This window comes from Delphinus delphis, chromosome 20 (assembly GCF_949987515.2).
Source record: "Delphinus delphis chromosome 20, mDelDel1.2, whole genome shotgun sequence".
NCBI lineage: Eukaryota > Metazoa > Chordata > Mammalia > Artiodactyla > Delphinidae > Delphinus > Delphinus delphis.
Window position 1 is genome coordinate 44659190 of NC_082702.1, and position 23017 is coordinate 44682206.

Consider the following 23017-nt stretch of genomic DNA (forward strand, 5'->3'; position numbering starts at 1 on the left):
TACTGAATATACTTTGGGTCAAAATGAAGAGCTTAAGGAGCGGGGAAGGAACGGAATTACGGTGTGGGATGTGCCTAGAGAGTTAGAGCGACAAGCGGTCAGTGATGAGTGCGTGCACCTGCCCTGTGCTAGATCCAGATGATTCTGCGTCTTCCTTCGGCAACACTCCAAGAATTAGGAGAGGAGGGTGGAGAAATTATTGAATAGATGATGAAAATGAGTTAAGGTTGAGGATTATTGGCTTGTTGGGATTAGGAAGAAAGAAGGGAATGAAGTCAAAGGTCTCAGGCCGGTATTCAAACAAGTCAGTGCTGAATATTGGCCACTGAAAAGAGCATGCTGCTTGCCTAAAAGTGATAGCAAAAGAAGTCCTTCCCTGCTAGGCTAGACGCACCAACCACGAGGCCAGGATAGCCTGATAAGCTTCTTGCTGCTTGCTTTCTGTTCGGGTATCTACAAAGCGGTTTGTTGCACTATCATTCCACTTTCATTTATAAATAATGTATAATAAGCACTTGAAAGATACTCAGCATCGTTAGTCATCAGGAAATGCAAATTAAAACCACAATGATAGCACTCAACACCCACCAGAATGACTGAAATTAAAAAGTCTAACAAAACCAGGATTTGGGGGGGGGCAGTTAGGGCTCTCACCACTGGTGGGTGTAAAATGGCACAGCTGTGGTGGAGGACAGTTTGACGGTTTCTTGTAAGGTTAAACATACATTGACCCTATGACTCAGAAATTCCACTCCTAGTTTTTTACCCAAGGTCAATGAAGACATATGTCCATTCCGACACACGTTCATAGCAGCCTTATGAATAATGGCCCCAAGCTGGAAACAACACAGGTGTCCATCGGGTGAATGAATAAACAAATGTTAGTATGTTCATTCGATGGAATACTTCTCACGACAAAAAAGAGCAATCTGCTGAGACACACAGCAGTGTGGATGAATCTCAGAAAACACGATGCTGAGCAAAAGAAGCCAGACGCAGAAGGAGACATACTGCACGATTCCACATAGATGAAATTCTAAAAAAAGCAAATTACTCTATAGAGACAAAAAGCAGATCAGTGGTCACCTGAAGCCAAGGGTGAGCCTGAGGGGGGCTGACTGGGAAAGGCACAAGGGAACTTTCCAGGGTGATGACGGTGGTGCTTAGGACACAAGTGTATACATTGGTCAAAATGCATTGAATTTTGTACATTTTAAATGGGTGCCTTTATCATGTGTAAACTATACCACAACAAAGTTGATTTTTTTTAAAGTATGTGTATAGGAAGAAGTCTAGTGCTGTATACACTAAATTATTACCAATAGTTATTGCTGGGTAGTAGGATTATGAATTTTTAAGTTTTTCTTCAGGGTACTTTTAGGTATTTCCAATCTTTTTAAACAATAAATTTGTATTATTTTATAATTATTGGAAGTACATTTTTTAATTTAAGGAGTTGTTTCTCGTAGGTGGTACCATATAATTCTGTCAAGAGAGTTGTAAACAGGTGCCACGTGGTTGCTTTGTCGTTCTGAGTCCCTAAGTAACTGCAATGGGCAGAACCACACCATCGAGAACCCCTCCCACCACCAATTAACCCATGATATGCATGTAACATGAAGAAGAAATAAACCTTTGTTTTTTTTTTAAAAAAAGCTATTTCTCTTAGAGGAAACACTTAAAGGAATTCACACCTATATAATATTTTCCGCTTTTCTTACTCTTATCACTGGTTTATATCAATTCTAATTTTATATGTGGTCTTTAATTATAATATTTTTTAACTCAATGACTTTATGCTCCTCAGAGATAGAGATGCTGTCTTATTCATATTTGTATTCTCAAAAGCTCATACAGGGGCTTCCCTGGTGGCGCAGTGGTTGAGAGTCCACCTGCCGACACAGGTGACACGGGTTCGTGCCCCGGTCCGGGAAGATCCCACATGCCGCGGAGCGGCTGGGCCCGTGAGCCATGGCCGCTGAGCCTGCACGTTCGGAGCCTGTGCTCCGCAACTGGAGAGGCCACAACAGTGAGAGGCCCGGGTACCGCAAAAAAAAAAAAAAAAAAAACAAAACTCATACAGTGCCAAAATTATAGTAGGACTCAATAAATATTTGTTACAATTGGTAATTACAGTCAATATTGTAACAATAAATATTTGTTACAATTAAATTCTCAGAGTTACCTGTTCACCTCTAGAGCTTCATATCAGCTTGTTATTAAGGCTCTTTGGAAGACTTTCTTTAGTCAACATCTGCTTTTCTTTCTTTAATTGCAAAAGTAATAGCTGTTTGAATGTAAAACTTGGAAAACAGAAAAGCAAAAGAACTACCCACCCCCAATAAAAAACAGACAGCCAGCATTTTTTCTTAGGAAATGATAATGCTTTCTATATCTTTCTATTGGTCATACTGAATGCATTAACTAGATTTTTCTAACACACATTAGAGTCTCTGTTTCTCTTCTGTATGAATAAGAGAATAAAAGCACAAAAAGACCCGTGACTACTTTCTCACCAATCAGAAAATGAGTATTTTCTCCTTTTTTATACTTTGCTCTTAAATGAAAGCTTTAACAGTAGCTAAATTTATCTTTCTGTGAATGTGGTTTTCGTTCCACAGGCTGCAGGATTGTAGTTCTTCTTGCTTCTGCTGTCTGCTCTCTGGTAGATGAGGCTATCGAAGAGGCTTGTGCAAGTTTCCTGATGGGAGGGACTGGTGGTGGGTAGAGCTGGCTGTTGCTCTGGTGGGCAGAGCTCAGTAAAACTTTATCCGCTTGTCTGCTGATGGGTGGGGCTGGGTTCCCTCCCTGTTGGTAGTTTGGCCTGAGGCGACCCAACACTGGAGCCTACCCGGCTCTTTGGTGGGGCTAATGGCGGACTCTGGGAGGACTCACGCCAAGGAGTACTTCCCAGAACTTCCGCTGCCAGTGTCCTTGTCCTCACGGTGAGACACGGCCACCCCCTGACTCTGCAGGAGACCCTCCAACACTAGCAGGTGGGTCTGGTTCAGTCTCCTCTGGGGTCACTGCTCCTTTCCCTCAGTCCTGACGCGCACACTACTTTGTGTGTGCCCTCCAAGAGTGGAGTGTCTCTTTCCCCCAGTCCTGTCAAAGTCCTGCAATTAAATCCCACTAGTTTTCAAAGTCTGATACTCTAGGAATTTCTCCTCCTGTTGCCGGACCCCCAGGTTGGGAAGCCTGACGTGAGGCTCAGAACCTTCACTCCAGCGGGTGGACTTCTGTGGTATAAGTGTTCTCCAGTCTGTGAGTCACCCACCCAGCAGTTATGGGTTTTGATTTTATTGTTATCGCGCCCCTCCTACCGTCTCACTGTGGCTTCTCCTTTGTCTTTGGGTGTGGGGTATCTTTTTTGGTGAGTTCCAGTGTCTTCCTGTCGATGATTGTTCAGCAGTTAGTTGTGATTCCTCTCAAGAGGGAGTGAGCGCACATCCTTCGACTCCACCATGTAGCAGTAGCTAAGTTTAACTCAAATGCAACTTAGTCACCTGTGATTTTATAAACTGCCTCAGGAAGAGAGTCCCAGAAATATTTTAGCTTTAAAGCAATCTGTACTCCTTGCACAGAAAATAATTTCCAACTAAATTAAGCAAGACTTTTGACCAGAGAGATTTGAATGGTTTCATAGAGACTCTTGGGGAAGTAGCATCCTTACAGTAAAGGAGGAGATTAGCTGACTAGGTACAGATGAAGTTAAACAGGCTGAACGACTAAGGGTCCCTGAGGACAAGTTCGTTGATGATTGAAATTAGGGGAGAAGGTAGACACATGGTAAAACACTGTGGTTGGAAAGAGGATGCAACTTCAGGGCCTGTGGCTCTGAAGCCAAGACCAAGCCACAGACCCAAATAGGACAAGTCATTAATATAAACATTAAAGACCACTCCCCACCTCACCCCCCAAAGACACCCCCTCAGACCCTGGTAATTAAAGGTAGAGGCAGATAGGATGCTTACAGAGGTGGCAGGGCACTGTCACATGTGGAACAAGAAAACTTATAGAATACAAACACACACTGAACTATTCCGAGGTTATGGAAGTCTGCTTTCTGGTGTTTGGTACATGAACTCCCTTAGAGGTTGGGAAGGAAAAAACGGGATCAGCTCTGGTTTCTTTCTTTAATTCTTGCCCCATGATGAAACAGAATCCATTTACTTGGACACTCACTGTCAGTGAAAAATTACTTCTTTTTTAAATTAATTTTTATTGCAGTATAATTGACATACAACTTTGCATTAGTTTCAGGTCTACAACATAATAATTCGAGGTTTGTATATATCGTGAAATCACCACCACCGTAAGTCTAGTTAACAACCGTCACCATACATAGTTAACAGAATTTTGTTTTTCTTGTGCTGAAAGCTCTTAAGATCTACTCTTGTAGCAATTGTCAAATATGCAACACAATATTATTAACTATAGTCACCATGCTGTACATTACATCCCCATGACTTGATAATTTTATAACTGGAAGTTTGTACTTTTTGACTTCCTTCCCCTGGTTCACCCAGCCCTCCACCCCCTACCTCTGACAACCACTAATCTGTTCTCTGTATCTATGAACTCCGTTCTGGTTTTGTTTTTTTTCTTTAAACCTATTTGATGAACTCTGGTGTGTTGTTTATTTATTTATTTTTGGCTGCACTGGTTCTTAGTTGCGGTATGCAGACTTCTTAGTTGCAGCACATGGGATCTAGTTCCCCGACCAAGGATTGAACCTGGGCCCCCTGCATCTTACCCACTGGACCACCAGGGATATCCCTGGTTTTGGTTTTTCGTTTGTGTTTTGCTTTGTTTTTACATTCTACATCTAAGTGAGATCATACAGTATTTATTTGTCTTTCTCTATTTGACTTATTTCACTTAGCATAATGCCCTCTATTCACGTTGTCACAAATGGCGAAATGTCATTCTTTTTTATGGCTGAATGATATTCCATTTGTACACATACCACATTTTCTTTATCCATTCAGCCATCAGTGGACAATTAGGTTGTTTCCCTAAGATTACTTCTTATTACAGCAACTGATTCATGCCCACCTCCCTAACATGATTGTCTTTTTTTTTTTACTATAGGTATGTAAATTGTCACTGACATGGCAGGTAAAAGGAAATGGCATTTCCTGTGCAATTGTTGGCTGGCCATGGACCTTGGAGAGTGTGAGCGTGACTGGAGCTTCATACCAGTCTCAGAGAAGGAGCTCTTTTCCTTTAGGTACTCTTGAGAAATTATGGTGCGCTACATGTCTCTGAGGCTCTGTTCATTTTCTTCACTCCTTTTTCTTTCTGTTCCTCAGATGGGATAATTTCAATTGATCTCTCTTCAAGTCTGCTGATTCTTTCTCCTGCCTGCTCACATCTGCTGCTGAGCCCCTAGTGAACTTTTCATTTCACTTACTGTATTTTTCAGCTGCAGTCTTTTTATTTTTCCAGCTGCAGACTTTCTATTTGGTTCTTTTTAAAAATAATTTCTGTATCTTCACTGATGCTCTCTGTTTAGCAAGACAGCATTCTCATTGACTTTGTTTTAGTTCTTTGATATGATTTCCTTTATAGTTCTTTGAAGATATTTAAAATAGCTGATTTGAAATCTTTAGTAAACCGAGTGTCTTGGCTTCCTCAACAATAATCTATTGACTTGTGTGGCGGGGGGGTGTGAGAGAGAGAGAGATACTTGTTCCTTTTCATGTCTTGTGATCTTCTGTTGAAAACTGGACATTTTAAATAATAGAATGTGGCAACTCTGAAGATCAGATTTCCTTCCTCTCCCCCAGTATTTGTTGTTCTTAGTGTTTGTTGTTGTCTAGTGTCTGTTTCTAACTAATTCTGTAACGTCTGTATTCTTTGTCATGTGTGAAAACTGAAGTTTCTGCTCAGTTAGCTTAGTGGTCAGCTAATAACTAGACAGAGACTTCTTTAAATGCCTGAACCAGTCAGTCTCCCAGTCTTTGCTGAGGGGTTTTGCATGCATGTTGTGCCGTGCCTTTAGCACTCAGCAAGGCAACTGACAGCTCTGCCTCAGCCTTCACTTCCTGCTTGCTGAGAGCTTCAGGGTCACCCAGGGGTGAAAGCGTAGGGCCTTCTCAGGTATTTCCCGAGCATGCATACAGCCCTGGGCATGTGTATGACTGTGTCAGAGCTTTTCAAAACTCCTGTGGACTTCTCATTTTCCAGCTTTTCCATTTAAGCCTTTTGGTTAGCCTGTCGTTTGCCTCCCATATCAGGCAGCTGTGAAGGTAAACAGGTCGCCTCTGAATATTTTTGACAGTGCCCTCAGGGAAAAAGCCTTTTTCACTGGAAGAGCCTCCAGTCACATCGTATAAGGACAGCCTTGCAAGTGGAGTTTTCCAAGGAACTATCAGACAAATCAAACAATGCCAATTCTCTGGGGAAGGAAGCTTTTACGGAGCTCCAACCCCATTCTCCTCCCTCTAGTGACTGCCAGGCTGCTGGTTTTCACTGTGATCAAAGGCTGTTGGTTTTAAGGTTACCATGGAGCTAGAGAAAGGGAGCTGGGAAAATAGGGCAATTTAAAATGCCACAAAATTCACTGTTCTTACTAATATGCAGCCATTTTTCTTGCGTAAACACTCCCAGGTTAATACAAACCTTTGGTTATTTACCTGAGTTCTGAAAATTTTGATTCTGGCTTTTTTGTTTGTTTGCGGTACCCGGGCCTCACTGTTGTGGCCTCTCCCGTTGCGGAGCACAGGCTCCAGATGCGCAGGCTCAGCGGCCATGGCTCACGGGCCCAGCCGCTCCACGGCATGTGGGATCTTCCCGGACCGGGGCACGAACCCGTGTCCCCTGGATCGGCAGGCGGACTCTCAACCACTGCGCCACCAGGGAAGCCCTGATTCTGGCTTTTTAAGAGAAGTTTTATCATTGCTTTTATGGAGGAATTTTCAGAGGTCTTTACTCCACCGTTTCCACTGACCCAAATGGATTTAGACAATTTACTACTTACAGCAGTAGTAGCAACCAGAGCAATATTTTGTGTCAGTTCCCAGATTCGACAGGGTGATGTAATGAGAGCCAGGTGTTAGCTGCACATGCAATGGAGGTGCATCACAAAAGAGGAACCTCAAGGTTAGGAGACTCTGATCTGATATACCAGCTGCCAGAAAACCTGCCTATCCTTCCCTGTAGAATGAGACATTATCTTCATTAGCCTGGAATGTAGAGAAATCTCTCAAGGGGTGAGAAGAGGGCATTTCTATCTTTATGACCCTAGAATGTCTCTGGGGAGTAGGATGTCTCTATCTTTACAATCTGGAAATGCAAATAAGTCGGCTCCCAAGAGAGTTCCTGACTGTCTGTTTTCAGGGCTGTCTGCTTATACAAAGATACTTGAAAAGACAGTCCAGGAGCAAAGTTTTCATTAATGCCTAAATGGGAAGCATTCATAGAGAATTGCCTTCCAACACTGCCTCTGTTCTGTCAGTCTAACTGTTATTCTTCTAAAGTATGTTGTCTTTTCTCTTTTTAATATTTTCTCTTTATCCTTGATGTTCCAAATTTTACCGTAATTCTTTTCACTGTAGATTCACTGTTTATACTGTTTAGTACTCAGAATGTACTTAAAATTTTTTTTGTTGTGGTAAAATACACATAACATAAAATGTAGTGTTGATATACAGAATCATGTCTTAAAGTCGCAGAAATTCTCAGATGTTACTTCTGAAAATATTGCTCCTCTGGCATTGCTTTACTCTATGCTGGAGCCTCTGAAACTATCCTCCACGTTTTTAAGCCGCTCTTGCGTGCATATCTTTTTTGTCTCTCTGTGATGTGTTCTGGGTGAATTCTTTCATACTACCTTTTGGTTCACTAATTTTCTCTTTAACCAGGTCCCTTTCTCCTAATTTTTTTGTTTTGAGGACCATATTTTTCAGTGTCAAGAGTTCTAATTTATTCCTGTTTTTCATAATTTTTTATTATTTTAAAGTGAACATTATTCCTTGTATCTTTGAGCAACCTGAAATACTTAAAGTCTTTGTCAGACTGTCCCATGAAATTAATTTCTTCTGGCCTGAATTACTGACTGTGTTGGCTGCCTTTCTTAGCATTAGATTTCTTCATGTGTTTAGGAATTTGGGGGTGTAGGTTGGTTTCATTTTTAAATCTCAACCTCTCTCTCTCTTTTCTCCACACATCCCTGACTCGTACTTTTTTGATGTTTTCATCCAACCCTTCACATCACTAATCTAGAACTAGGTCTTATTCTGTTATACCATTTTGGAGCTCCTGTTCCTCCGTGAAATTAAAGAAACCAGATCTGTTGCACGTCTTGTCATGAGCCAGTGGATCTCTTGGCTCAGTTCCTGGCCGTGGGACTGTCCACTCTCACCCACCTCCCTACTTATAAATGTGTGGCCCTGTGGCAGTTTTCTGTTCTGCAGAATTCTTCCACGAGCTCCAGCCTCAACCCTGGCTTCAGGCAGTGAAGTTGGCTTTACTCTCCCTTTCCCCACTCCATGAATCACTTTCAGTTCCAGTTACTCTATGGGAATCCGACTTTGACCTGTGTATGCCTTCTTCCAGACCTGGAGCGCAGAATCCTGTGGCTTCTTCCCCACCTACCATCTTGTTTCTCATTCCAGTCCTCTTTCTCAGAGACTTTTATTGTGTTTTTAAGCCCAGCCAGTGTTTTGGGTTCTTTCTTTTTATATCCTATTTATAGTTCCTTTTGGAGTAGAGAAGGTGCTCCAAGTATGAATTTACCAAACTATCTTGACTGGAAGCTTAATGCAAACTTTCTAAGAGTAAAAGATTTATCGAAACTCTGATAAAGCTAAAACAAGCTTTGTTTTTAAAATCTCATGCAATAAAATTACCCTTATCTTCAAAAACCTTTTACCCCAAAATAACAAAAAAATCGTATCATCAAGTCGCCTGAAAGCTTCTTCACGGAGGTGCTGAACAGTGGCCGAGTTGTTGCTGTGCAGCTAGCTGCCAGGCAAACCACATTCTAGACTAGGGCACTTTCAGAATGAAATCTCCTGCCTTTCCTGTTCTAATTTATCTTGTTAGACACCTGTTCTCCTCCATGATTGTAGAAAATCTCACCCAGGATTGTCTGTGGCTCTCAGTCACAACTTGACATCCCTGGACCCAGTTTACAAGAGTCCAGCGGCTCACCTGCTGCATGACCCTCCTTCTCTGCAACATGGTCACCTATGTCACGTTCTAAAAGATGAACGGCACCACCACCAAGAGACATGAGCACGCTGTGGGTGAGCCCTGATGTGTGCTGTTTGTGGCACGTAGTCCTTTGATTACTCCACTCTCCTTCCTTCCAAAGTTAGAAACAGAATGAGTATGTGCCTTCATTTTTCCTCTGCTGCCCTCACATTAGAATATACTCATTTAATTCCACTCTTAAAGGAGAATAATCATTTATTCTAACATTACACATTTTCCCACAGATCTCTTTTATTAACACATGATCAGGATCTTTACTGCCATGATAACTTGTTATCCTTAGATAATCATAGTTAAATTGCTAAATAAATACTTAAACCTGGGAGAGGAATGCCTTGGAGATGATTTTAACTGTTGAGGATGAGGGCTGTACGTCCTGCTTTTCTTTCAGGGCCCATTTGCTGTGACCTGGTCTGAACTGCTCGTCAGCATCCCAACTGCTGTCATCCTTTTCCCCATCAGTCTTGGGATTGGGCGGCTTTTCCTGTTGATTCAACCACAGGAACCTCTACCTCTCTTTCCTCCCATCCAGGCCTCCTGCCTCTCAGATGCTTCTTTTGAGCCTCTGTCTCTCTCACAGAGATAGATGAGGTAAGCTTGGTATCAAATTTTACAGGTAAACGTCATGCTCCCTCCCCCATGTAGTGGAAGAAGTCAGTAGAAAGGATCTCCTGCAAGGCTCCTGAGGTCCTGTTAAACTTAATAGTTTTTCTCTAATTCCTGTCCCCCGAGTCATCACTGTGCCTCTGGTTTTCTCTTCATTATGGAGTGATGTGAGCACTGATGTGTGTGCAGAATGTACTACTCTGGAGGTGTTTTAGTTTTCAACGTTGGATCAAACGGTCTCTTCTTCTTTCATCCTAGATTCTCTCATAAAACTAGTTCTGAAGCTACTGTAAGGTGACTTCTTTCTGAAAAAGGAGAGAAAGTGAAAAACTGAGGTTCTTTACACTAAGCATATGCCCAGAAGAAACAGCCTTCTTACCATCTGTAATTGCTACCGGTCCTGGGTTTAATGTAAAACTAACTTTTCTCATCTTGGTTCTACATTCAGGAATTAAAGGAAACTGTGGGATTCCTACTCAGAAGAAATACGTACCTACTCTGAGTGCGAACAGTCTTCATGGAGTTCTTTCTTTTCTTACAACATTAACCAGCTGGTGAAGCTCTTATCCAGCCTCGTCTGTTGTTACTTAGAGGGTCAAGGCCGTCACCAGCGGGCAGAACCCTACTGGGCAAATGGTAAAGTTCATTAAGTTTCCATATCTAATCTTTTATCAGCCTCCCACTCTCTTACTTTCGTATTCGTTCTTACCTCTCAGCATAACCAACAGGCATGGTATGACCTTCTGCTTGTTTTAATTTCCTTAAACTTCCAGTATGGAGCTGATAGCTTAGATCCCTCTGATGGCTTCTTAGACAATATATCTGGTCTTACAAAGTAAAGGATTAAGGAAAACCCACAAAAAATGTCCTCTGCCTCAGACCCCCATATTTCATCTACTTTGTCGGGGGCTATTGAAACTTGTCCTTCTTTGTCTTCTATGGAATGATGAGATTATGCGATTTATGGATTCTTGAATATAGTTTGGGCCTTCTGAGCACTTAGAGTTTACATGTACTGCAGTTCTGATGAAAAAGTGCAATTAACTTTACAAGTTTTTCGATTCTGTATCAAAGTATAGAATTGTACAAGTTGCTGTGAATTCACCAGTGTGCTCAGAGAAGACAATAACTCTGCAGGTGTTGGGTCCAGTCTCCAGTGACTGGGAAAATTTAACCTCATCATCAGTTAATGAGTTGCTAATTTCTACCAGGAATTACTATTTATTGAAATCTTCCACTTGTCCAAGTGTCAACCTGGAATGTACTTTCAGTGGTTCCTGAAAACCACCTTCATTTCCACAGTTACCTGCTCAGAGTTCTGCGGAAGCTTCAATCTCACTTAGGCACGCTGGGTCCCGCCCAGGCCCATCAGCCTTGTGACTTCCTAGATGCAGTCAGCCAACTGCAAGAACTCCAGGAACTGCTGGAAATGCGTATTCTTCCCACAGAGCAAGGGCCATCCAGGTAATGCATAGCACCAGGCTTTCTTTATCACCTGTAATCTTCCTAAACCTGTCTCTCAGCTGTTGGCTATGAGATTATTCCTTCAACTTCTGTTCCTAAGGGACGCAGCCAGAGCCTTCCCCATCCTGAGCCCAGACGGGAAGCAGCCCATCTCTAATGGCCAGCTCAGATGGTTGACTTACTTCTGCTGGCTCCTTCTGGTGTCACTAGCCTGGCCTCAGCCTTTTTTGCAGCACTTTATAACCTGGAACTGAACAAAGACCAAGCCACCAGCTGGATTATTTCGATATTATCATTGCTTCAGAACATCTTCATCACCAGTAAAGGTACGTGAGAAACAGTGACACTGGCATGGGAGGAAACATTGTAGTTGTAGGAAGCTTGGGAAACCGAGGTCTGTGGGTGTCAGTCCAGGGTGTCTAATGATTCTTACAACTTGACAAAAACAAAAAAACAAAACGGAAATTGGCAGAGTGAAATTTGTTAGGGGTATGTGTGCAGTAGTCACAGAAAAAACTAACTAGAACTGATGGACTAGTAGAAGTTTAGCAAAAAAGGATTGGGAAGTTAAGAGGGACAAGTGAAAAACCAACACTAAACTACATTAAAAAAAAAAAAAAACAGAAAATTTACCTTTTAAAAATCTTCCCTTCGCTGGTGGAACAGTGGTTAAGAATCCGCCTGCCAATGCAGGGGACACGAGTTCGAGCCCTGGTCCGGGAAGATCCTACATGTCGCGGAGCAAGTAAGCCCTGCGCCACAACTACTGAGCCTGTGCTTTAGAGCCCATGAGCCACAACTACTGAGCCCACGAGCCACAACTACTGAGCCCCCGTGCCACAACTACTGAAGCCCGCACACCTAGAGCCCATGCTCCACAACAAGAGAAGCCACAGCAATGAGAAGCCTGCACACCACAATGAAGAGTAGCCCCCACTCACTGCAACTAGAGAAAGCCCACGCATAGCAATGAAGACCCAACACAGTGAAAAATTAATTAATTAATTATTTAAAAAGATGGTAAGTTTTTTGTTATGTGTATTTTACTAATTTTTAAAATCCAGTCTGTTCACATTTTCCCAGTTGTCTTATAAGTATTTATAGTTGTTTTGTTCAAATCTAAATAAGGTCCATGTGTTGCAATGAGTTTGTCTCAAGTATTTTTAATATTTAATCTATAGATTCTCCCTCCTTCTTTCTCTTTCTGTCACACTCTATTCCTGCTATTTTTCTTACAATATATGTATTGAAGAAACCAAGTTGTTTGTCCTACAGAGTTTCCAATATTCTGGATTTTGGTGACAGGATTACTTCTGCTTTAAGAACCTACAAGCACACTTGGGGAACTTTTAAAACTCTTGGTGCCCAGGCCTCTCTCCAGACCAATCAAAGTGTAATCCCTGGAGATGGGATCCAAGGCCCAACATGTCAAAAGCTTCCCAGGTGATTCCATTGTGCAGCCCCATTTGAGACCCACTGATCCTAGAAGAGGAACAGAGTACAAGGAGTAGGTACACCTTAAATAAAAAGAACTGCTGGAAGAGACAAACCAAAAAATAGCAAGAGCTCTTAAGGAGATTCCATTACATCAGACACACAGACAAAGGCTTTTAGGAAATGAAAAACATTTACAGATTTTAAAAATTCAGAAGTTGAATTGAAGATGTCATTATTGGGGACTTCCCTGATGGTCCAGTGGTAAAGAATCTGCCTTCCAATGCAGGGAACATGGGTTCAATCCCTTACTGGGGAACTAAGATCCCACATGCCACGCATGGGGCAACTAAGCCCGCATGCCACAACTACTGAGGCTGCGCACCTCAACTAGAGAGCCTGTGTGCTGCAAACTACAGAGCCCATGCACTCGGGATCCCATTGGCCACAACTAGAGAGAGAAAATCTGCACTCCACAACTAGAAAGAAGCCCAAGGGCCACAACAAAGAGCCTGCGCTGCAAATGAAAGATCCCACATGCCTCAACGAAGATCCCACATTAAGATCTGATGCAGCCAAAATAATAAGAAAAATATATATATGTATAAAAAAAGATGTCATTATTGAGACTCAAATTAATGGATCAGGAAGATCAAACTAAAATGCAAAACATAAGACATGTATATAAAAATATTGAAAGTATAAAGAAAAAGAGACTTAAACAGTAGATCCAGGGGACTTAACATGCAGTTAAGATGAGTGGTAATAATAAAACAGATGAAAAAATTCCACTGTTGCAAAGAAATACTGAATTTATTGACAGGCCTCAACTAGTTCCAGGCATAGTTAACTTAAAAAGACACACTGAGGGCTTCCATGGTGGCGCAATGGTTGAGAGTCCGCCTGCCGATGCAGGGGACACAGGTTCGTGCCCCGGTCTGGGAGGATCCCACATGCTGCGGAGCGGCTGGGCCCGTGAGCCATGGCCGCTGAGCCTGTGCGTCCGGAGACTGTGCTCCACAACGGGAGAGGCCGCAACAGCGAGAGGCCCGAGTACCGCAAAAAAAAAAAAAAAAAAAAAAGACACACTGAAATGGAGGACAGTAGTTCTGGAACAGGGCCCAAGATTCTGCATTCCTAACAGTTTCCTAGGTGATGCTGCTGCTGATCTGTGGGTCACACTTCAAGTAGTATCACTATGAATGCAAACCTAGTTCCTCTGAAAAGTCAATATCACGAGAGAAAAATTAATGGGTGAGCGCTGTTCTAGATCCTTTGAATAAATGAGCCATTTTTAATATGGGTCAGATAGTATACTAGGAAATTATTGATCATTTCCTTAAGTGTGATAATTATATGAAAATAGCCTGATTTTTAGGAGACACATGCTTGAAAACAGGAAGCCCTTGCCTTCCACTGTTTGTTTGTACATGAATTTCATTTACTCTGGTTCAGTTGAAAAACACCAGTTTCCCAGCAACACAGTTCAAATCTCAGTTACCAGGACTTCCCTGGTGGTACAGTGGTTAAGAATCTGCCTGCCAGTGCAGGGGACACGGGTTCGATCCCAGTTCGGGAAGATCCCACATGCCACCGAGCAACTAAGCTCTCATGCCACAACTACTGAGCCTGCACTCTAGGGCCAACAAGCCACAACTACTGAGCCCACGACCTAGAGCCCGAGCTCTGCAACAAGAGAAGCCACCGCAATGAGAAGACCGCACACCGCAACGAAGAGTAGCCCCTGATCGCGACAACTAGAGAAACCTGCATGCAGCGATGAAGACCCAATGCGGCCAAAAATAAAAATAAAAATAATTAATTAAATGGATAACCAACAAGAACCTACTGTATAGCAAAAAAAAAAAAAAAAATCTCAGTTATCATGGTATATAAACTGTGAGTGATTGCATAAAGTACCAACTGCTTCTAGCCCTTTAGCCCATATTACTATTTATTGAAATCTTCTACTTGTCCAAGTGTCAACCTGGAATGTACTTTCAGTGGTTCCTGAAAACCACCATCATTTCCACAGTTACCTGCTCAGAGTTCTGCGGAGGCTTCAATCTCACTTAGGCACACTGGGTCCCGCCCAGGCCCATCAGCCTTGTGACTTCCTAGATGCAGTCAGCCAACTGCAAGAACTCCAGGAACTGCTGGAAATGCATATTCTTCCCACAGAGCAAGGGCCATCCAGGTAATGCATAGCACCAGGCTTTTTTTATCACCTGTAATCTTCCTAAACCTGTCTCTCAGCTGTTGGCTATGAGATTATTCCTTCAACTTCTGTTCCTAAGGGACGCAGCCAGAGCCTTCCCCATCCTGAGCCCAGACGGGAAGCAGCCCATCTCTAATGGCCATAATTCACTACATAAATTAACAGGTGCACATCATGATCAGTGATCAATCGTGTCACTTCTCAAAGTCTGGGTGATTGGTCACCTGTGATCCTGTTTATGTACAGACAGCAAATTGTGTAGTTGTGTTATTTCTTTGTCTCCCAGTCATAAACTCTGTGACATTTACCATGAAATGGATAATTGAAAGAGGACCTTGGCCAACAGAGATGAAAATGCAGCAAATTAACAAAATAACACTGAAAGTGAAATTTGAATAGAATGTAAATGGAGTTATACAAGAAGCCGCTGACCATGGGAAGGTGGCCTGTGTTCAAGAAACTGTAGATACGCAGCCAGGTGAACTTAGTAAAGTCAAACTTACCAACATAAATGTAGAAATTGGTTATGAAGAAAAGGATGATGGTGTCCCAAAGGAAGTAACACTGGCAAAAAACTAACATTAAAGTGACTCTCGGAGATATATCACAGCATCGAAAGCATAAAGGATAAGATGCTGGAAGCCAATGCCAACTTAAAACAGTATGACAGTTCACCAAAGGCACAGACAAAATGCTCTCCCCGTATCCTAAGTTATACAAGAGGAAGGCCAGCACTGTTCAAATTATTCTTGATAAACTTTCTACAAAGAAGTAACTTTAATTCTCAACGTTTCTAATATTTTAAATTACATATTAGTTTTTCTACTTCTAAATTTTTCCTTGTACCTTTATAACGAACAATAAGAGATTTTAATGTTTTGACACAAATCTTTAAATGTCACAGAATGATCATAATTTTTCCCCACTGATGATTAAGATCACTTTGCACAGTTTCAGCTTGCTAGGTCATTTGTATGATCCCACACTACCATGTAAAGTGAGAATTACCTTTAATTAGGTGTGAAATGTCATGTCTGTTATTTTCAAGTGCTTCAGAAAAAGAAGCAAAACAAATACGGTGAAAAGTTAACTTTTGTATTTTCCAATTTTTATGTATGTTTTTTAAATTTAATAATAAAATGTCAGATAAAAATAACTCAATGGGGACTTCCCTGGTGGTCCAGTGGTTAAGATTCCACACTCCCAATGCAGGGGGCCTGGGTTCGATCCCTGGTCGGGGAACTAGATCCCACATGCTGCAACTAAGAGTTCACATGCCGCAGCTACGAAGCCCACATGCTGCAATTAAATATCCCGTGTGCCACAACTAAGACCTGGTGCAGCCAAACAAATGAATAAACAAAATAAATATTTAAAAAAATAGTAACTCAGTGGATCATATACTCAAAGGTAAAATTACAAACCTTTTAGAAGGAAACATAGGTGAAAATCTTCAAAACCTTAGGCTAGGCAAAGAGTTCTTATATACATACATTACCAAAAACACAATCCAGGAAAGAAAAAAATAGGTAAATTGGACTTCATCAAAATTAAACATTTTGCTGTATGAAAGATACCTTTTTTATTGAAATGTAGTTGATTTACAATGTTGTGTTAGTTTCTGGTGTACAGCAAACGATTGAGTTATAAGTATTCGTATTCTTTTCCATTATGGTTTATTAGGGAATACTGAATATCCCTGTGCTATACAGTAGGACCTTATTGTTTATTTTTTATATAGTAGTTTGTATCTACTAATCCCAAAGTCCTAATTTATCCCTTCCCCACCTCCTTTCCCCTTTGGTAACCATAAGTTTGTTTTCTGTCTGAGTCTGTTTACATTTTGCAGATAAGTTCATTTGTATTATTTTTTAGATTCCACATATAAGTGATATAATGGTATTTGTCTTTCTCTTTCTTATTTACTTCACTTAGTATCATAATCTGTAGGTCCTTCCATGTTGCTGCAAATGGCATTCATTCTTTTTTATGGCTAAGTAGCATTCCGTGGTATATATGTACCACATCTTCTTTATCCATTCATCTGTTGATGGACATTTAGGTTGTTTCCATTTCTTGGCTGTTGTAAATAGTGACACCCCTATGACATAGGGGTGCATGTATCTTTTCAAATTACAGTTTTGTCCGGATATATGCTTAGGAGTGGGATTGCTGGATCATATGGCAACTCTATTTTTAGTTTTTTGAGGAACCTCCATACTGTTTTCCATAGTGGCTGCACCAATTTACATTCCCACCAAGGGTAGGAGGGTTCCCTTTTCTCCACACCCTCTAGAGCATTTGTTATTTGTAGACTTTTTAATGATGGCCATTCTGAGCAGTGTGAGGTGATACCTCATTGTAGTTTTGATTTGTATTTCTCTAATAATTAACAGTGATGAGCATCTTTTCATGTGCCTGTTGGCCATCTGTATGTGTTTTTGGAGAAATGTCTATTAAGGCCTTCTGCCCAGTTTTTGATTGCATTGTTTGTTTTTTTGTTATTGAGTTGTATGAGCTGCTTGTGTATTTTGGAAATTAAGCCCTTGTCAGTTGTATCATTTGCAAATATTTTCTCCCAATCCGTAGATTGTCTTTTCATTTGATTTATGGTTTCCTTTGCTGTGCAAAAGCGTATAAGTTTGATTAAGTCCCATTTGTTTTTTGGGTTTTTTTGCTTTTATTTCTGTTTCCTTGGGAGAGTGACCTAAGAAAACATTGGTATGATTGATGTCAGAGAATGTTTTGTCTATGTTCTCTTCTAGGAGTTGTATGGTGTCATGTTTTATTTTTAAGTCTTTAAGCCATTTTGAGCTTATTTTTGTGTGAGGGTGTGTTCTAACTCACTGATTTACATGCTACAATCCAACTTTCCCAGCACCACTTGCTGAAGAGACTGTCTTTTCTCCATTGGATATTCTTGCCACCTTTGTGAGAGATTAATCGACCATAGGTGTGTGGGTTTATTTCTGTGCTCTCTATTCTGTTCTATTAAGCCATATGTCTGTTTTTGTGCCAATACCATGCTGTTTTGATTACTGTAGCTTTGCAGTATTGTCTGAAGTAGAATGACTAAAATATCGATAATACTAAATGCTGGTGAGGACGCAGAGTAACTGGAAACTCTCATTCATTGGTGGTAGAAATGAAAAAATGGCATAGCCACTTTGGAAAGCAGTTTACCAGTTTCATACAGAGTTATACAGTTACCATATAACTTAGTAATTGCACTCCCAGGTGTTTACCCAAAAGAAATAAAAACCGGGACTTCCCTGGTGGTCCAGTGGTAAAGAATCTGCCTTCTAATGCAGGGGACGCGGGTTCAGTCCTTGGTCAGGGAACTAAGATTCCCACATGCCGCAGGGCAGCTAAGCCCATGTGCCACAACTACTGAGCTCGTGCGCCTCAATGAGAGAGGCTGCGTGCTGCAAATTACAGAGTTCATGTGCCCTGTAGCCTGCGCACCACAACTAGAGAAGAGAAAACCCTCACGCCACAACTAGAGAGAAGCCCACGTGCCTCAACAAAGACCCAACACAGCCAAAAATAAATAAGTAAATAATTAAGTAGAAATAAAAACTTATGTTCACACAGAATTGTGTGAATATTTGTAGCACCTTTATTCATAATTGCCAAGGATGGGACTTCCCTGGCAGTCCAGTGGTTAAGACTCTGCGCTTCCACTGCAGGGGGTACGGGTTTGATCCCTGGTCAGGGAACTAAGATCCCACATGCCACATGGTGTGGCCAATAATAATAATTATAATTATAATAATTGCCAAGGATGGAACCAACCCAAATGCCCATCAGCTGGTGAATGGATAAGCTGTGGTACATCCATACAGTAGACTACTCAGCAATGAAAAAGAACAAACTACTGGTACATGTAGTGACATGGATGAATCTCAGATGTATTATTGTAAGTGAAAGAAGCCAGTTCCAAAAGCATACTTTATGATTCCATTTATATGACATTCTGCAAAAAGCAAAACCTACATGGATGAAGAATCTTTCAGTGGTTCCCAGAGATGGAGGTAGTAAAAAGGGCTGATCACAAAGGGGCAGCATCAGGGAATTTTTGGGGGTGATGAAACTGTAACGTATCTTGATTATAGTGGTGGATACTCTGTGTATTTGTCAACACGTAGAATTATACACCAAAAAGAGTGTTTTTTTAATGTGTGTAAATACATTTTTTAAAGCTAAAAACCTTTGTTATTACAATGGCTAAAAACTGTAAAAAGTTCCTCTTCACTGGTCAAATAACTTAGAACAGTAAGATTCAATTTTGCTTTTAAAAATGGCAAAGGAAAACAAATGATAATACACAGTGATACCAGGAAAAATGGGCACTTAATGCTGGTTGAGGAAAATCTGGCAGTATACAGTAAAAGCCTTCAAATTCTGCATCCCTTTGCTGAGTAAGTTTCATTTCTAAGGATCTATTCTGAGAAAATTCAGAGTGGTTTATAATAATAAAATGGCAACAATTTAAATGTTCAAAAATAGGATATTGCTTAATATAAGACAGCCATATCTGTGTAATGGGATACTGAGCAGCCATTTAAAATGTTATAGAAAATGTAAGGATGTGGAAAACTGGTCCAGATATATTAAGACAAAAATGATTAATGGATGTATTCCAAATTTTTTAAGTTTCTTAAATATCTCTGTTTTTGAAAATTTTTATAATAAATGTATATAAGTTTTTAAAAGTTGGAAAGTATAAAAAGAGGAACAGGAGATGGAAACCAGTGTGTTAGCTTAGCTATCGGTATTGCTAAAGTGCAGTTTGGTTGAACTCATGGCCAAGTGTACTTTTTAGTAATTTCCCCTCAGATGTAATGCTTGAGACAATCCACTAGAGGGCGACTTTAGGTCTGCAGAGCAGACACACCTGGAATTGCCACATCACAATAGGGGTGTGTGGCAACGGGCCGGAAATACTACTCTTGTCCTTTGTTCTCTGAGGACTGGAGCACTTTCCTCCCCTCCCAGGAAATTTAAGGAGCGGGGGATACTTGTTTCCCCTAACAGAGGCTTAAGGTCTTACTCAATTCTAAGATTCCATGCCTGCTTCAGCAAAACTGGCACTTTCAAAAATATTGCTTCTTCAGTCTAGCACATCAATGTTGTTCCAAAAACAGGTGTCAGTGAACACCTTATACAGATCATCACAAATCATTTAATAGTTTAAACTTTCCTAGCCAAGCAGATTAAGGACTACAAGCAAAAATACAAAGATTAACATTATATCAACCACATCCTCATGGTTATGCAAAAATAATTATGAATTTACTTAATTCTCAGTTTTCCATAAAAATAAAGGGCCAAGTCACTGAAATGTATTAATCATACCCACCTTCACCTTTACCTAACAGCGCCACCTTCTTGGTTCCTGTAATATCTGCTCATTAAGTTTCTTCTCTGACTTTCCTGTCTAGGTGATCTTCCTCACATTGTTTCACTCACTGCTGCTGAACAGGATGCTGTGCTTCACAAAGAGAAGGAACATCAACAGGATCTTGGCAGTCTTGGGTAATTCAAGTAGTTCTAACTAATATCTAATTTTGCAAATAGCAAATTGTATCAGAACAGTGGGCTCCTAGCCACCTCACTGGCTCAGAGGAATCTATCCATTCAGGATCTTGTCTCTGACCAGCTGTTGCACCTTCTTCCCAGCCCAAGACTAACCAGTGCGTCACCAACACTCTTTGTGATCCATCCCTCCTTAGATCTCTCAATGCTTCTACTCTTCCCTGTATTCTAGATTCCTTCCTAGTGTTTCTACCTTTGAGCCCCAAGTGCTGATTCCAACTGCTCACCCTCTGTATCTGAATGCCTGCAGGTATCTCAAATTAAACATGCCCCAAGCAGAATTATTTGCCTGCCCCACAAATTCACTTCTTTACTCTGTCTTCTCATTTCAGTTAATAGCATCACCATTCTCTAAAAACATAATAATCCTAAATCCCACCCACCATTCAGTCACCAAACCTGAGGGAGTCCACCCTCTAAATAACTGACTAGAGCCACTCATATTACATGGATGAAACTCACAAACACAAAGATGGCTGAAAAGCAAACTGCAGAAAAATTAACACATTTTTTTAACATCTTTATTGGAGTATAATTGCTTTACAATGGTGTGTTGGTTTCTGCTTTATAACAAAGTGAATCAGTTATACATATATCCCCATATCTCATCCCTCTTGCATCTCCCTCCCTCCCACCCTCCCTATACCACCCCTCTAGGTGGTCACAAAGCACCCAGCTGATCTCCCTGTGCTATGCGGCTGCTTCCCACTAGCTATCTGTTTTACATTTGGTAGTGTATATATGTCAGTGCTACTCTCTCACTTTGTCTCAGCTTACCCTTCCCCCTCCCCGTGTCCTCAAGTCCATTCTCTACGTCTGCGTCTTCATTCCCATCCTGCCCCTAGGTTCTTCATGACCATTTGTTTTGTTGTTGTTGTTTTTTCTTTTTGTGGTATGCGGGCTTCCCACTGCTGTGGCCTCTCCCGTTGCGGAGCACAGTCTCCGGACGCGCAGGCTCAGCGGCCATGGCTCACGGGCCCAGCCGCTCCGCGGCACGTGGGATCTTCCCGGACCGGGGCACGAACCCGCGTTCCCTGCATCGGCAGGCGGACTCTCAACCACTGCACCACCAGGGAAGCCCGACCATTTGTTTTTTTAACACACCATTTTAATCATGCAAAACAATGCATGTCTTGCTTAGAGACATATTTTTTAATGAAGAAATGCATAGGATGATACACTCCAAAATTTAGGAGAGGATTAGCTCTCTGAAGGAAAGAAGGGATACCATCACAGAGGTACACAGCGGATTTTATCTTGGCAATCACTTATTTCTTAAACTGAGTGGTGGGCACGCTGCTAAGGGGTTGGTATCTTATTCCTTATGAGATTGAAAAGTTAGTAATCTGACTATAACTGCCTTCCTAGCCCTCATTTCATCTCTCCGTCTCTTGAATTGCTGTTCCCTCTACTAAAATGACTTTTTTCTTGTCCTTATCCTTGTCCATCTAGAGAATTCTTTCTGACTCAACATTCAAAACAGATGTCACATGTCACTGCCTCTGGGCCACCTTCTTTGAATTCCTCAGGGAGGTTTTTCTTTTCAGTGATCCCTCAGCATTTGGTTCTTACAGGCTGACAAGTTTTAGGTCATAGTCTAACTCCCTTTCTCTCTCCGTCTTGATTTACGTGTCTCTATATTCTTCTGCTTACAGTGTGGTCTGGAGACCAGCAGCGCTGGCATCTCCTGGAACTGTCAGATATGCAGAATCTTAGGCCTCACCCCAGAAACTGCATTTTAACAAAATTCCAGGTCATCCCCTGGCACATTAAACTTTGAGAACCACCACTCTGGAACAGTGCTCCCATCGGGTGGTCCACTGACTAAAACTGTGTTTCTAGTCCAAGATAAGTACAGAAATTGAGAATAAGCATTTAGAAACTTTTAGAGCAGTTGGGCAGACTAATTTTAGGCCTATTGAATCTAATTTTCAAAATGGTTCTTGTATTTTGTAGGCCTCTGTTATATGTCATTTTCCTAGTAATTCGTTTTTACTGTATTTTTACAAAAGTATCAGTCCCTGATGGATTGGAAATTTTTTTTTTAAGTCTTTCATGATAGTTTGGGAAGGGCTGCTTAGAGAGCTTTATTCTCTATTTCAACATTTAACAGGAGATACTCATAGAAGATGCTCAACAAATGTTGATGAATAACTACTTAATGAAATATACCCTTTTTTGGCCTATATTTGAATTTTTGACAGCAAGATGTCCCTCATCATTACCCGGTTCAAGAGATGAAAACAACCCCATCTGCGTAGCCCCAGCTATGAATGGTCCAGTTAAGCGCCCAGAAAGAACCTTGAAAGAGAAGAAATTCTTCAAGTTGACAGGAGATATTTTGGGTATGGAGAAAAAATGGTAACCTATTGATACAGCAGCACATTTCCCATCAAGAAAAGGGGGAATGAGAATTAAATGGAAAATATAGAAGAAGGGTGGAAAACTATTTTAAAATATTCACCTCGAAAAATT

General features: G+C 41.2%; 1 protein-coding gene across 1 annotated transcript in view; it reads left to right on the forward strand.

The window, feature by feature from the left end:
• PKD1L3 (polycystin 1 like 3, transient receptor potential channel interacting) overlaps positions 1-23017 on the forward strand; it is a 58574-nt gene that overhangs the window by 22809 nt on the left and 12748 nt on the right. Inside the window, 11 exon segments of the mRNA XM_059999300.1 lie at positions 5090-5233; positions 9052-9250; positions 9614-9838; positions 10277-10323; positions 10325-10464; positions 11100-11292; positions 11393-11487; positions 11490-11618; positions 12302-12312; positions 20389-20482; positions 22747-22887. Of these exon segments, the coding sequence (XP_059855283.1) occupies positions 5090-5233; positions 9052-9250; positions 9614-9838; positions 10277-10323; positions 10325-10464; positions 11100-11292; positions 11393-11487; positions 11490-11618; positions 12302-12312; positions 20389-20482; positions 22747-22887 (1418 nt within the window).